Raw genomic sequence first — 15,714 nt, forward strand, 5'->3', positions numbered from 1 at the left:
GACAGGGGCCCCAGGCGTGGCTTGGATGATGACAGGGGCCCCAGGCGTGGCTTGGATGATGACAGGGGCCCCAGGCGTGGCTTGGATGATGACAGGGGTCCCAGGCGTGGTTTGGATGAAGACAGGGGTCTCAGGCGTGGTTTGGATGATGACAGGGGTCCCAGGCGTGTTGTGGATGATGACAGACCAAGTTGGCGCAACACTGATGATGATAGGGGCCCCAGGCGCGGTTTGGATGAAGACAGGGGCCCCAGGCGTGGCTTGGACGACGACAGGGCCCCCAGGCGAGGGATGGATGATGATAGACCAAGTTGGAGAGCTACAGATGAAGATAGGGGCCCCAGACGTGGGATGGATGATGACAGAATTTCAAGACATGATGAAGATAGAGGACCATGGCGCAACACAGATGAAGATAGAATGTCAAGGCGTGATGATGATCGTGCACCCAGGCGTGTTGGTGATGATGATAGAGGTCCTAGACGTGGAGATGACTCTAGGCGTGTGGATGACTCTAGATCTGGACCATGGAGGCCATTTGGAAAACCAGGTAGGCTGATTCCAACATTAAGAACCATCTACTGAAGAACTTAAATAATTTTCTAAAAATAGGTAGCATACACTCTGTTTTAATTTTGCACACAAACAAGTGCATTATTTTAAATGACAGCATCATGTGTGTCATATGGTAGGAATCTTACAGTTGGTTCCACCAGTTGAAGATTTCCAAAAGACAAATCTTTGAATTTTGATTGCTGGTAACTAAGTATACAAATCAATAAAAATTTGATTTCTTAAATGAAAATAATAAGAATTGTCATATGACCTGATTATTCCGAAATGAATTAAATGTAAATATATTGATTAAAAGAAAACAGTTTTCCTGATTCAGAGAGGGATCAATAAACTAACAAATGTATATAGAACCACATGAAACAGAAGTTGATACATTGTTCTGTTGATAGGTGGATGGAGAGAACGGGAGAAGGCCCGTGAAGACAGCTGGGGGCCTCCACGAGATTCTAGACCTTCAGAAGATCGTGAATGGGATAGAGATAAAGATCGTGATGACAATGAAAAGGACCGAGAATTTGACAAAGACCGTGATTTTGATCGGGAAGATAGATTCCGACGATCAAGGTTTATTTACTTTGACTACTTTTAAATAATAACGTCTGGTGGTTCTCATTCTCCCTCTCCCAACCCCCCAATAACCAGAGTAATTTTTTAACACATTAATATACAAATTAGTATTTCATTGCATTACCCAAAATGTTTCTGAATATTGCATTTCTGTTTTATTCAGAAATAGTAATTTGAATGAATAAGTCATGGTTTTGATTTTACATTTGGATTGCTTGGTCTGCATTTAACATTAAAATAGCTTCTAGATTGTATGGCTGATTAAATCTGTTCTCTTGGAACAGAAACTAGTTAAATGCCTTTTCTTATTACTAAAATTGCTTTTTCTATCACTAAAGGGATGATGCTGGCTGGAGAAGAGGACCAGCTGAGGAAGCCTCTAGCTGGAGAGATTCAGGCCGTCGAGATGAATGGGATAGAGGTGGCCGTGACTCTAGAGATGACCGGAGTAGTCGTGATCTTCGAGATCGGCGGGGTGAAGACAGGGAAAGGAGAGGGCCACCTCCTAGAACAGATAGGGAAGATGGTAGGCTTGTGTTCCATTATTACTGTTTTTGCCACTAAAAACACTCTGCCATGGAAACATAAAGAAAGGTACTTTTATTATCTAAATATGTTGGTGCTTTGTATAATTATAAGATTGTAAATGATCCAAGGGGATGTTTGATGAGTACTTCTGTTTATAAATCTTCCAGAGTGTGCCCCTCAGTTTTGAATCTGACATGTGACCTCAGTCCTTGAACAGTGTTGGCTAGAAAAAGTCCCTCCCTATTCTGGTCTTCAATACCAGAGGATATCAGTTAATCAAATGCATAAATCATATTTATACCTCATTGCATATCTGTATTCCAAGATGTATACTTGATTATTCTTTCCTTCTTAAAAAAAGTTCTATTTTGGGACTGTGTGTTTATGTAATATAATAAATCATAAGCTGGAACTGCATCCCTCTCTTACAATGGCTTGGATTCCAAGGCAATTAAACTGCTCAGCCTGGATATGTTTGTTGTCTGGGACAGTAAATGAGACGCAGTTGAAATGATGCCTTCTTATTTTTCAGTGAGTTCATGGAGACGCAGTGATGACCGAAAGGAAGAACGTGAAGAGCGTGAAACTGTTCGAAAAACACCTGCTGGTGGTTCTACTCCTGTCTCTTCTGTTTCAAAAGAGCGAGAAAAAGAGAGTGAGAAGGAGAAGGGTGCCTGGAGAACAGAAAAAGAACGAGAATCTCTTCGTCGCACTAAAAATGAAACTGATGAAGATGGTTGGACCACTGTGCGGCGTTAAGTTCAGAGCTGAAATGGCTTTAAGTTGGTGTTTAGCATTGATTTGATAACATGTTATAATATTGGTGCTTTAACACTGAATTGGAATCCTTTAACAAAAATTGTCTAGGTAATGTGAAGGCATGAAACTCTTGCTCATACATAAACTGATCATGCACAGAACTTACAATTAAAAGTTGGAAATTAAATACAGGTTATATGAAATTTCAAATGTTGTATATGTCACTGATCACTTGGTGGTAAGAAATAAAAAATAATAATTCTTTAGTTATCTTTGAGTGGCATGTATATCTAAGTCAAAAATAAACCTGATTTTATTTTAACTAGTTCTTCACCTGGAAATGGGTATGATCTACAAAGCATATGTTTGAAAGTACACTTCTAGTTACTTAAAGTGAAAACATAGCAAGACTATATTCTCTAAAGTAGGCATAAGACAACACTTTCTGTATTGATGGCAAGAGGTTTTTTGCTGGTGGTATTCTATAAATTCAGTATGTTTTAATTTGAATTACACATAGCAAAGGTTGCAGATCTTTTAGCTACACTGGGAATTTTTGTAGACTACTTCAGTGCGTACACTTATCAAGCCATTATTCAGTCTTTGTTTTCATAATGAATGCCACAGCTGTGTCAAAAAAGGCTTTTAAAATTTAAAGCATTTGAGTAAGTATACTGCTAAGAGTTGTCATTTTTCTTGCTGCATATAAACTCTACTTTTTCTGTCTGGGTAATTCATGCCTTTTGAAGCATTTACCTATAGTGTCATATTTCAAATATGTGCTCTGGAGAAACTGCTCACTTTCCCCCTTTCCCAATTTCTTGTCTTCAGGGTAAGTGCTTTACCATTTAAACCAAGTGCTTTGTAGTAAGGGCTGGGTTGACTTCAATTTTGGGGGCGAATTAGCAGAGTTAATGATTGTTTTTAATTGAAGCCAACACAGAACTTGCTGCTATGTGTTAATTTCAATGATAAATAAACTTAACAAAATAAGGTGTTTTTTGTCGTGGCTTCTTCATTAACATTTCAGCCTTGTGTAATGTTAATTGTGCTAGATCACCATGCTGGATGCAGAATCTGTGTATACAGACGGCCGACTATAGTTAAATGTGAACCTTTAGATTGAGACTAATTGAACATAAGTCGTAACTAGAGTTTATTTGAACTGTGTCACAAAAATTCACTGTAATTGCAAGCAAGTATCTTTTGCCAGACGCTAATTTCACTCGTAAGAGTTGTGCTAAGCACGGTGTGGCTTCATCAAAAGAGGATATATCACTTGAGCAATGTGTTTTGGGGAACAAGTCTTACATTGGATTAAGTACAAAAGTCCATTATTAATTCTCTTAATTGCCAGATACAGTTTTGGGACATGACAATGGTTCAGTAGACTTCAAGAAGGAGCTGCCTTGGATCCTATCCTGAGAAAAAGGTGGGGTATAAATAAGAAATGTTTTCTTTTCAATTCTTAATTGTTTATTTATTTATTTATCCTTATTTCTTTATTTCTTTATTTATCCTTATTTCTTAATTGTTCTCCATTCTTCAAAAGCTCTCTTACTCCCCCAATGTTTTCTTGGGAGAAAAGATGTTTGTGTGCAATGATTTGCATGAGGTGGATGATAGGAGTTGTGAGCTGCTGTATTCCTTATTGATACTACTTGATGATCACCAAAAACTTACATTGGACTGTTCTTGGTCATAATTTTGTCCAGTCATTATAACAGGATGCAGCCCAGACACAGCTATGGTTTCATAGGTGCATCACAATGTAAATTACTAAGAAATAGGGGCTTGATTCAACATGCAAATCAGTTACAAATCATCTACACTTATTTTCACTCCAGCAGAAGTTTATTATTTTATTTTACTTATTTCTGGCTTTCCCCCCAAATTGGGACACAAAGCTGCTTACAAATTAAAAGAGCAACATAAAAAATAGCAAAAGTGAGCATTAAAATAGAATTAAACTAATACAGTACTAAGACACATCATTCATTAAAAGAATAAAATGCAGTTCAAAAAGATAAAAGCACTTTAAAACAGTACATATTAAAACAGTTAAGAATACTAAATTGCATTAAAAGAAAATTATTTATAGACCCTTAAAAACCCTGAAATCTAGCACCACACAGCATATAGAGCCCAACCTCAACAGTCTGGAAAGGCCTAGAGACATAATGTTTTAACTTGCCACAGGAAGGACAGCAAGTATGGGGCCATTCTGATCTCTGGGGAGTGAGTTTCAAAGTCTGGGAGCAGTACTGAGAAGGCCCTCTTCCTTGTTCCCACCAGATGGGCCTGAGAAGGTGATGGGACAGACAGGAGGGCCTCTCCAGAGGATCTTAAAACCCTAATGGGCTCATATAGGGAGATACACTTTTTCAAATAATTATTAAATTTATTTATATTTCCCTCCTCTTCCTGCAGACTCAAGCTGCATAGGGCTTTATAGCATGTTCAATTGTGCCTGGAAATGGACCAGCAGCCAGTGGAGCTGTTGCAACAAAGGAGTTGTATGCACCCTTTAGTCAGCTCCATTTAATAATCTGCCTGCAGCTCTTTGGGCCAGCTGAAGTTTCAAAAGCAATGCATTACAGAATCCAAACAGGATGTAACCAAGGCATGTACAGCGTGGCCACATCCAGTTTCTCTAGGAACACAGGCACAGTTGGTGCACTGACTTACTGGGCAAATGCACTCTTAGTCACCGCTGAGACCTGGGCCTCCAGGCTCAGTACTGAATCTAGGAGTACTTCCAAGCCAATCCTGTATTTTTAGGGGAGTATAACACCATCTTAACACAGACTGAACATAACTTTAATCCTTTCCATGCAACTCACTTATTAATAACTTGTGTGAAACCATTAGGAGTGAAAAATTTTACTTGAGAAAAAGAAAGTGGTAATCTTTCTTGGTCAGAGATTAGTAATACCCATTGCTTAGTTCGAAAGTAAATTGCAATTCTAGATCAGGATCTGATGAACTGTGTCCACTTGTCTGTCCAAGATTTGTATAGACATTTCTCAAAGAGCTTTCCACTTGGCAGCACTTCTGAAATGACAAGTGTTGGTAAGTCATTTAAGAGTTGTCACAAGACCCTGCTGCATACAGAAAAAAAAATCTTGTTGGTATGCACAAGCCTTCAAATAGGCTTACACCATCCCTTTGGCTGCTAATGTGACTACATGCAAGGAATAAACAGAATTTGGAATTTACCATGCTGTTTTATGAATAAAAGCTAACAGACAAAAATTATTTTGATGTGGTGAAAGTGAATTGAAACCATCACTTATCACAAGCTATGCAAAATTATCCATTGAGCTGACTTGCTGGTATGGTTTACATTTCATTGGGTGAAGGTTCACACTTCTTGATTTTATTCAGATTGCAAGAAATGGCTAGACTTTTCATGATAGGTACTCTAAAACTTCTTGCAAACAAATACTATGCAAAGCTTTAACTCTTTAATACAGCTGACACATTACGTTTTCAGTACACCATGTTTTGTTGGTGATTTCAAACTGATTCAAATGTTTTGTAACTGATTCAGTTGGACTGATTCAGACCAATTTGTGCTAGCTCTGAATCAGATTTGATTGGCCCATTGGCTCCCAATTTCAGAGCAAAAGTATCACTATCCAAAGTGCCTTGGATTTCATGTGTGTTTTGTCAGCTCCCAACACCGTCATTAAATCTCAGCAGTTGAACTGCTTGTAAATTAAGGTATCCTCAAGAAAGCATTATAATCTAAGTTTTACAGTTGACTGATGTTGTAAGGAGAACTTGACAGATACCTAACACAAAACACCTGCAGTTATTTCTTTAAAATTTGGTTGGATTAATCCTCTCTTAAATGTTTACTGTGTCAGAATTTTATGCACATGGACGAAAACCAAAAATGGTGAAAGGTATGGAAACTAAGACCTATGAAGAATGATTTAGGGATCTGAGTGTGTTTATCCTGAGGAACAGAAGGTTAAGAAGGGATAGCATACTCATGATGAAGTAAGCTTGTTTTCTGCTGCTCCAGAGACCAGGACACAGAGCAATGGATGCAAGTTACAGGATTCCCCCTAAATATTAGGAAGGACGTATTGATGGCAAGAGCTGTTTGACAGTGGAATACGCTTCCTCCGAGTGTGGTGAAGCTGCCTCCTCTGGATGGCCATCTGTTGGGAGTGCTTTGATTGTGTCTTACTGTGCCAGCAGGAGAGTAGCACGGATGGCCCTTGTGGTCGCTTCCAACTCTGATTCTATGAAAAGTTATAGCCATTTATTTTTCTTTTCTGTTCAAGCAATGAGGGTGTTCTCACAATTCAGATTCCCAAATCTTGGTCATATCAAACTGAAGCCACCCTTGAGAATGACACTTGATAATTAAAAATAGGATGGTTCATGAACAATTTTTGATGGGCTTGGGTTAAGTGTTGGAGCAGGTGTTTCATACATTTCTATGAATTTGCCACTGCTCTTTCTTGACTAAAGTGAAATGTGCAGACATGACAGCTTGCTTGATAACCCTAAGAAAAAGCCCTCAGAAGAAATGGACTGTGGTTTTACATTAGTATCTATGCCTGGAATAAACTAACCAACACCTGCTATTATTATGCTATTTTTTGCATTCCATGATCGTTCTATACTAAGAACTTTTTCAGAGCTGCTGTTCATATAAGTTGAATGCTGAATCGTCAAGGAGCTGCTTAACTTTGTGTTTATAGCTTCAGGAAAGCGGTTTCAGACCTTGGTCCAAAACTAAGGGTGCACAGTGCAGTTGTGACTGGGTATGACAGAGACAGACAAAGTAATAGTTATTGTCTATGAAGTCTGAGATTGCAAAAAGTTAACAGATAGCTGTTGCATCATCTATCTGTCTAAAATATTATCACGTTTCATATATGCTGTTTTGCTATGAAATAATACAAATGCCTTCTCTGGTACTTGTTTAAGTTATTTCAATAAATCGAGCATTGGATGAGGTTGGATATAAACTTTTTAAAAGTTTGTTCTTCATATTTTTGAGTAGGAAACTGTTGAGCAACTCAAAAACTTCCCATGGCATGTTTTTGCCATTATTTCATAGGTCTTTATATGGTCCATTTTGGTACAGCAATCAAAGCCAGGGGGAGGACTATTCCTTTAGCCACACGTGTTTTGCGATAAGAATTCATTTGTTTGCCACTATCCATTTAATATGTGAATTGGGTGCAGATGCATAAACACATCTCCCACTCACTGCACTAAATGAAGAGACCTTTTAATTGTAATATAATTTTCTTCCAAGGAATCATGCTTAAGGTCATGTTATCAGATCCTCATCCTGGACATCAGAAATGTGTTTTCATTGCTAAATTGACACAGACTTGAATAGTGTTTTGGTTTTAAAAGAGGAGCATCCAAGGATTGTTAGTTTTAATAGTATTTAACAGTTTTAGCCTTGAGTTTATGGTTTTGCAATATTATGAAAAAAATATACCTCATCAGCATTTGTAATTATTTTCAATTTAAAGCGGATTGTGCTGATAAATATAAAAATATTTTTTTAATGACAACATTCTTCTTTTTAGGAGAATCCCCCCTCCATCCATTATCAGTACTTTCTTTAAACTAGAAAGCAACTTGCAAATTCAAATTCAGCTAAATCCTGCAGATTGTAAATGTACCAGTTTGTTTACCTTATTTGACTAGAAGCTAGGAGTTGCAAAACTGTTTCGTTTTTACTTTTAACTGGGAGTAAGAATTATACAAATTCAGAAAATGAGGAAATTGGAATAAAGATTTCTCATAACTTGGCTCAAATATTGATCAGAATAGGGACCGAAGTCAAGAAAAGAAGACGACTAGGATTGAGAAGGGCAGTTATGGAAGAACTAGACAATTTTTTTAAAATGGATATTTCTGTTTATTTGCCTTATTTCTTTTGTAAGAAACACCTTTCTTACTGCTTTCTTATGAGCTAGGAGCTTTGCAGGAAACATGGATCTAAATCCAGTTACTTGTCCCAACAAAGCTGCTTGTCCCAATGAAGAGACCCAAAGAACTGGACAAAATCTTGAAGTGCAAAAATATAAATCTGAACACCAAAGTTAGGATTGTCCAAGCCATTGTATTTGCCATCATTATGTATGGATGTGAGAGTTGGACAATGAAGAAAACTGATAGAAAGAAGATCAATTCATTTGAGATGTGATGCTGGAGAAGAGTGCTGAGGATACTGTGGACAGCCAAAAAGACAAACAAATGAGTCTTATAATAGATCAAACCTGAACTCTCCCTGGAAGCCAAGATGACTGAACTGAGGCCCTATGCAGATTGGCCTTAAAGGCTGGCTTGGTGGTGGAAATGGGGTGTAGTGTTCACATGATGCACGCCCCGACTCTGCCCCTGGTGTGATGCTGCACGCTGCTCCACATGGCATGTGGCGTAACGGCACTCTGGTGCTGTGTCTGCACAATGCAGTGCCAAAGGAGCACTGTAAACCTATTGTGCCCTTTGCAGGTTCAAAGAAGACCTGCTTTTTGTGGCTCCTTTTTGCGCTCTGCAAAGGCCAGATTGGGGCCACAGTGTGCGGTTGCCACAGCCCCGATCTGGCTGTAAAAGGGGCAGTTGAAGGCCACCCCTTCAGGGCTGTCTGTACAGCCTCTGGTGCTGTTGTACTTTGGACACATCATGAGAAGGCAGGACTCATTAGAAAATACAATAATGCTAGGAAAGATGGAGGGTAACAGAAAGAGAGGAAAGCCACACATTAGATGGATAGACTCAATCAGGGAGACCTTGGGCCTGAGCCTGCAGGACCTGACCAGAGTGGTTGAAGAAAGAGGGGCTTGGAGGTATCTCATTCATGCGGTCACCATGAGTTGAAGTTGACTTGAAGGCAGCTGACCATCTCAACAAGCCCTTTTGAGCTGAGCTTTACTTTCAAGTATATCTAGGATCAAACTAAATGCTCTTAAATAGCTTTCCTCTCTAGAATCTAATCTTAAACATTATAAGCATGTTTCTTCAGTTTGTTATTGAGATAGAAATACTCTGACAGCGAATATTTCTGACATATATATGATTAAACATCTCACAAATCTGCTCATTTGTACACCTTAAAGTGAATTCATTTACTTCACTGGAAGGTGAAGTGAACCCTTTATAGAATTGAATACCGTGAGGAGAAAAAGTAGCAGGGAAAGTTTGAGGTGGAAACCAATGTTATTTAATTACTTTGCCTTTGCTCAGCTCATCCCAAACATATCCTGGCCTCATTTAACATAGTGATTCTATAGGACTCAGACATCAACATATGCAATCTTTTCCCATTTGTAGAAAAACGCCCTCCCTAACCAGAGAATAAACTCAGTTTGATGATATTCTATACTCTATGCTTCCTTATAACCCCACACTGCCCAAATACACTCATACAGACAGAGAGAGATTTCCTCTATTTAGATTAAGGCTGCAAACCTAAACATACATTTGAAAGACTTTGTTGTTGATATGTGAATAAACATGTAAGTAATAAAATATTGTTGTTTTCTTAAGGCACTGCTCTAAGGCCTTCAAATGTATTTACCAGCACACAGACAGCCATGCTATGTCTCTTTTCCCAACAAATAATATTTTGGGAGAGCTAGTGTGGTGTAGTTTGAGCACTGGACTAGGACTCGAGATCAGGGTTCAGATCCCAGCTTGAGCATGTAAACCCACTGGGTAACCTTGGGCAAGTCACACTCTCTCATTAGCAATGGCAAACCACTCTGAAGAAACTTGCCAAGAAAACCCTGTGACAGGGTTGCCATAAATCAGAAACGACTTGAAGGCATGCAGCCATAATAACTTTTGGAGGAGTTGCTGCACCTCATGACTCTAGACTCATCTCATCCCAAGGTCTTAATATCCTCCCATGAAGTTCTACAGTGCACCCGCATCATACGTGGGTGCATTATATGTTGCTTTCAGCATACGCTGAAAGCAGTGCTGCTTCTTCTGGCACCATGTTCTGGAAGAAATAATGGCGCGCATACGCTGCTAGTGCCACACACTGCCGCGAGCACATGCCCCATTACTTGCAATGGAGCTCGAGCATATGCGTTTTTTATTTTACATGGGTCTGGAACAGATCCCCCGCGTAAAACAAGGGCGCACTGTACTTTGAATCATTGCAATGAATAGGTCTTCACTATGTTCAAACTTTTCTCAGTTGAAGTACTTCTATGCTGGAGCTTTTCCTAAAAAGATTTAGCTCTTTACAGAGAATTTAAGGTAATTGTCAAAGCACATTTGGAAATTCAGAGCCAGAGGAGTGCTGTGATGCTGCATGCCGTGTGGAGTGGTGCACAGAGTCACACCTGGAAGTAATGACAGGGTTGAGGCCTTGTTTTGATTGGTTTGTGTTATCTCACAGATAAGGCATCTGAAGAACAGCATATACAGTGGGCCAGCCGTGTTGGTGTGCTAGCTATGTGGATTCTAGCATCCATAAATCTTCATACTCCATTTTATTCAATGGTACACACCATCACCATTGAATAAAATGGGTTGTAATCATTCATAGTTTTTCCCATGGGCTGGGCAGAGGAAGGAACTCAACTCTTGCAGATGGAAAGGGACCACTGTAATTTAAAAAATAAAATGTTTTTGTATGTGAATCTGTAGCCACTAGGAGGACCAAAACATAAAGGAGCCCCCAAGAACACTAAAGTAAGCAACTACAAGCATTTAGTATCACAAACCCATCCACATGGCACTCTCTGCCCCCTTTGCAACAGTTATGGGAAAGTTTTCCAACTTTAGTACATTTTAGTGCAGTTTTCTGATCTGTACTAAAAACGCACATATCAGATTTCTACAGGAAAAGATTGTGAACCAGGTTCACTCTACCAAATGACATTTGAATCTTTCCCTCCTTTTTTTTACTGGGGATGGGGGAAGGAGAAAGGAGGATTGCTAAATGTAAAACATGGATTCACTGAAATCTTTGCCCTATGACCTGGGCAATTATTCTTTTCAGGTTGCTCTAGGTAACAGTGGCTGGAATCCTGTTGGTGACATGCTCAAGTGTAAATGTGGCTCACACGTTTATGCCTCTTTTTGGAAAGCGGCACTGGGGCCCCCTCCTAAGAAGGGTGACCAGATGTCATAATAGCAAAGGAAGACAAGGTACTGCAAAATGTAGGACACTCACAAAAATGTTTTTGTTGTTAACTGCCCTTGAGTCAATCTTGACTCATGACTGCCCTGTGGATGAGACATCTCCAAGACTTCTTAATCTCCACTACTTTCCTCAGTTCTTGCAGTTCTTAGTTCTTGACAACAGTACATGATAAAGGGATCTAGAAAAATGGACATTACAAAATAAAAACTACAAATACTAATATAAATTCATGCTGCTTAGCCATGTTCAAATTGGAGGACATTTTGGAATCCCTCCTGGACAGAAGGCTAAAATGTGAGACATGTCTGGAAAAGGAAGAGATGTCTGGTCACCCTGCTCCTAGGGCTTGACAGCTGCACAGAGTGGATGGGAAAGTTTTGGACTTTCAAAACCCAAAAATACATATGCAGGGAGTAAACACAAGTAGGTGGAATATTACTCGTTGCCTGCTTCAATGTGACACATTCTGCATTACCTTTTGTGTTTACATATCCAAAAATACACAGTGTTTTGTTTTTTGGCCATTTAATTGATCCTGCTTTCATTTTGAAAACATCAAGTAAGAAGTGCCTTTGTTTTTGAGTTAGAAAACACGTTTCTGCTACATGACCTTAACAAAGCAGGGAGGGCGAGAGGGTTGATCAGTCATGGGGGATCCATTCACATAACCATAGCACCCTGATTCCACTTTAACTGTCAGTTCTCTCCTCTGGAATTTTGGGACTGGAAGTTTAGGGCGTGCTCCGACACCTCAGCAAACTCCAAACCCCAGGATTCCACAGTCTGCAACCATGGCAGTTAAACTGGAATAATCACCTGGCTTGACAACAGGACATGTGAAAGAGCTCTAGGAGTCCTAGATGATCATAAACTGAGTAAGAGTGAACAGTGTGATGCAGCAGCCAAAAAAGCCAATGCAATTCTAGGCTGCATCAACAGAAGTTTTGCTTTGGTCAGACCTCACCTGGAGTACTGCATCCAGTTCTGAGCACCACAATTCAAAAAGGATATTGAGAAGCTGGAGCGTGTCCAGAGGAAGGTGACCAAAATGGTGAAAGGTCTGGAAATCATGCCTTATGGGGAACTTAGGAAACTTGATGTTTATTAGTCTGAAGAAGAGATGGTTAAGAGGTGACATGATAGCCATGTTTAAATTATTTGAAGGGATGTCATACTGACATCTTCAAATTTCTCCAGAGTATAGGACCCTGAGCAATGGATTCAAATTACAGGAGATTCCAGCTCAATGTTAGGAGGAACTTCCTGAGAGCAAGAGCTGTTCAATAGTGCAACACACTCCCTCAGAGAGTGGTAGAGTCTCCTTCTTTGGAGGTTTTTAAACAGAGGCTGAATGGCCATTTGTTGGGGATGCTTTGCTTCTGTGTTCCTGTGTAGCAGAGGGTTGGACTGGATGGCCCTTGAGGTCTCTTCCAGCTCTATGATTGTATGATACTGTATAGTGTGAATGGGCCCCTGGCAGGCACTCAGATATCCAAAAAGCCATAAATGCAGTACCTCCTCCTGGTATGACTTTTATTTACAGGTCCAAAACTGTATGGCCTGGGAAGGAGAAAACTCCAAAGGAAAGAATAAGCTGACATCAGGTCTTTGTAACATCTTTACTTCCACTGTATAAAATCAACCAAGTCATCTCAGCTGGGCTACAGGAAGATAACTGAAATTTAAAGAAAGGCAAAGGGAGTGGCGGTGGTTGGCAGAGAAAAGGCAATGTATGAAACATGGGTGTTTTGTTTTGGTTTTTTGGGAACAGCAAAACAAAGGCAAAGCAAACATGCACTCAAAATAAAATCTGATTATGGAAGGATAAACAAAATAATTGCTTATCAATAAAAAAATCTCCCGTCCCAACGTTTGTAACCAAATATTGCTTAGAAACAGTAAAGACATCAATTGGAACAAAACACCAGTCCAACAGTTAATTCATTGCTTTCTCAAGCCTTGTCTTGCCTCTTTTCTTACTCAGGGTAGGACACCCTCCCACTTTAAACACACACGTAAAAAATAATCTTCATTTAGGTCACGTACATCTCAACAAGCCAAAGTCCATGTTGTTTTCTGACTTCTGCTTGAAAGTTGCTCTTTATGTTCATTTTCATTTAATTTTATGATTATTTTTTTAAATAAAAAAGACTGCTCCTTTTCCCCAGCCGAAAGTTAACATGAAAGAAAAACGACACCAGTGGGAGCAGACGCCTAAAAGGATCACCCTTAGCCCCCCCTCCCCCAATCCCATTTAAAAATTAGATTATATTTTTTACAATAAACAAATACAGTACCTGTCAAGGGCATTATTATTATTATTATTATCATCATTATTCTCAACCTTAAATTCATGAAGGAAGCCTGAAGGGGGTCTCCCCCCCCCTCCCCGGCTCCTAGGTATACAAACTAGAAACTATATTCGGATTATTTGGGATACAGAAAGTCAAGGAAACCGTCGTCACCGCATGGCCTACCGTCCTTGCGTCGCAATATATTAAGAGGAAAAAACATCATTTGGTAAAAGACCATTATTATTATTATTAATTATTATTATTTAAAAAATGTGATTCCCTAAGGGAAGTGTCCTTTATTGTTCTTCTTCTCTTTCTCCCTCCCTCCCCCCACTTGCTGTAGTAGCTTCAAAGAAATCTGTAGGCAAGGGAAGGAGGTGGAGAGGTATGGGTCCCATGTGGTCCACACAACCAAACCCAACCCAACCCTACCCAACTTGACTTGAGTTGGGTTGTATTGGACTCAGCTCAACCCAGCTCAACCCAACCGAACCAACTCAACCCAATCCAAGCGGGGCGCCCCCTAGCGGACCTTCTTGCCCAGGAGGTGGTGGTGGTGGTGGTGGTGGCGGGCGCCCTTGAGGGCCATGGGCTGCTTGGCCATTTTGGACAAGGGGCAGTACTTGATGGTGTGGGCATTGTCGCCGCTGGCCCCGCAGAGGGGGCAGGTGTAGCGCCTGAGGACCGGGCAGAGGACCCTCCCGTCGGGCCCCTTGAGGATGTGGGTCGTGTAGAGGGCCACCGCTTCCTTGTTGTTCCGGCAAAAGACGCAGACCTGCAAGTCCGGAGGCTGCCGGAGGAGGAGGCGATGGGCAGCGGGGCGGCCCCCCGGGGGAGGCAGGGCAGGAGGGCGCCCCCCTGGGGGAGGCAAGGGGGGCAGCAGCTGCCCTTCCCAGCCCCCTGGAGGGGACCGGTCTCGCCTTCCCAAGGGCTCCGATGCCCCACTGGAGAAGGGGCTCAAGTCGGCGAAGCGCTCCTCCAACAATCCCTCCATGGAAGACTTCAGATGGTGATGGTGGTGGAACAAGTCTAAGTGGTGCAAATCCAGGGTGGTCCCAAAATAGTGGGTGCCCTCCTCTTCCTCCTCCTCCAAATCCTCCTCCTCCTCCTCCAAATCCTCCTCCAAGTCTTCTTCCTCCAAATCTTCCTCCTCCTCCTCTTCCTCTTCCTCCTGGACTCCGAAGACCCCCTTCTCCATCTCCATCTCCTTCTTGGGCTTCTTCTTCTCCTGGCTCTGGCTCACCGCCTGGGTGATCAAGGTGGCCAAGCCCAGGTAGTCGTTCCAAGAGCTGAAGGCGTTCCCGGAGGCCCCCGCCTTGGCCCCTTTGGCCCCATAGCTGGGGAAGAAGTCCCTGGGGGGCTGGGGGTGGTGGAGGTGGGGGTAGTGGGGGTGCTTCTCCAGCTTGGCCGGGTGGAAGGTCTCCATCCTGGGAGGAGCGAGGTCCTTGGCATCCAGAGGAGACCCCCCTCCTGGAAGGGGCAGGGAGGGAGGGGGCAAAAGCACAGCCCCCCAACTCTTCTCCTTCTCCTCCTCCTCCTCCTCTTCTCCTTCTCCACGTCCTTCCTCCTCCTGGCGCGTCTCCTTCTGCAAAGCTTTGGAGTGCGCACAGCTGCTGAAATAGATCCGCTCCTCAGGAAGGGAGGGCTTTGTGTGTGTGTGTGTGTGTTGGTGGGTGGGGAGTGGGAGAAGGCTCAGCCCAGGGGAGGGGCTCTCATTGGGCAACAGCCAAGCCCCAACGCTTGCCATTGGATGGGGAGGCTCCAGACCCCCGCCCCCCTTTCATCTCTTGCAGCTGGGAGGAGGACGAGAGAAGGGCCAGGAGGGGCTCAGAGGGGAATGTGTAC

The 15,714-nt window shown here is 41.6% G+C and overlaps 2 protein-coding genes across 2 annotated transcripts in view; one reads left to right on the plus strand and one right to left on the minus strand.

The window, feature by feature from the left end:
* EIF3A (eukaryotic translation initiation factor 3 subunit A) overlaps positions 1 to 3,423 on the plus strand; it is a 32,831-nt gene extending 29,408 nt beyond the window's left edge. Inside the window, 4 exon segments of the mRNA XM_042458689.1 lie at positions 1 to 550; positions 966 to 1,140; positions 1,482 to 1,669; positions 2,204 to 3,423. The exon segment at positions 1 to 550 is cut by the window's left edge and continues 9 nt beyond it. Of these exon segments, the coding sequence (XP_042314623.1) occupies positions 1 to 550; positions 966 to 1,140; positions 1,482 to 1,669; positions 2,204 to 2,430 (1,140 nt within the window). The 3' untranslated portion in view covers positions 2,431 to 3,423.
* A 9,757-nt stretch (positions 3,424 to 13,180) lies between these two features.
* On the minus strand, positions 13,181 to 15,504 carry NANOS1 (nanos C2HC-type zinc finger 1). Its single transcript, XM_042458719.1, has one exon. The coding sequence runs from the start codon at positions 15,293 to 15,295 to the stop codon at positions 14,393 to 14,395; it is 903 nt and encodes a 300-aa protein (XP_042314653.1). The 5' UTR covers positions 15,296 to 15,504; the 3' UTR covers positions 13,181 to 14,392.
* Positions 15,505 to 15,714: the final 210 nt, after the last annotated feature.

The sequence above is a fragment of the Sceloporus undulatus genome, chromosome 3 (assembly GCF_019175285.1).
Source record: "Sceloporus undulatus isolate JIND9_A2432 ecotype Alabama chromosome 3, SceUnd_v1.1, whole genome shotgun sequence".
Lineage (NCBI taxonomy): Eukaryota > Metazoa > Chordata > Lepidosauria > Squamata > Phrynosomatidae > Sceloporus > Sceloporus undulatus.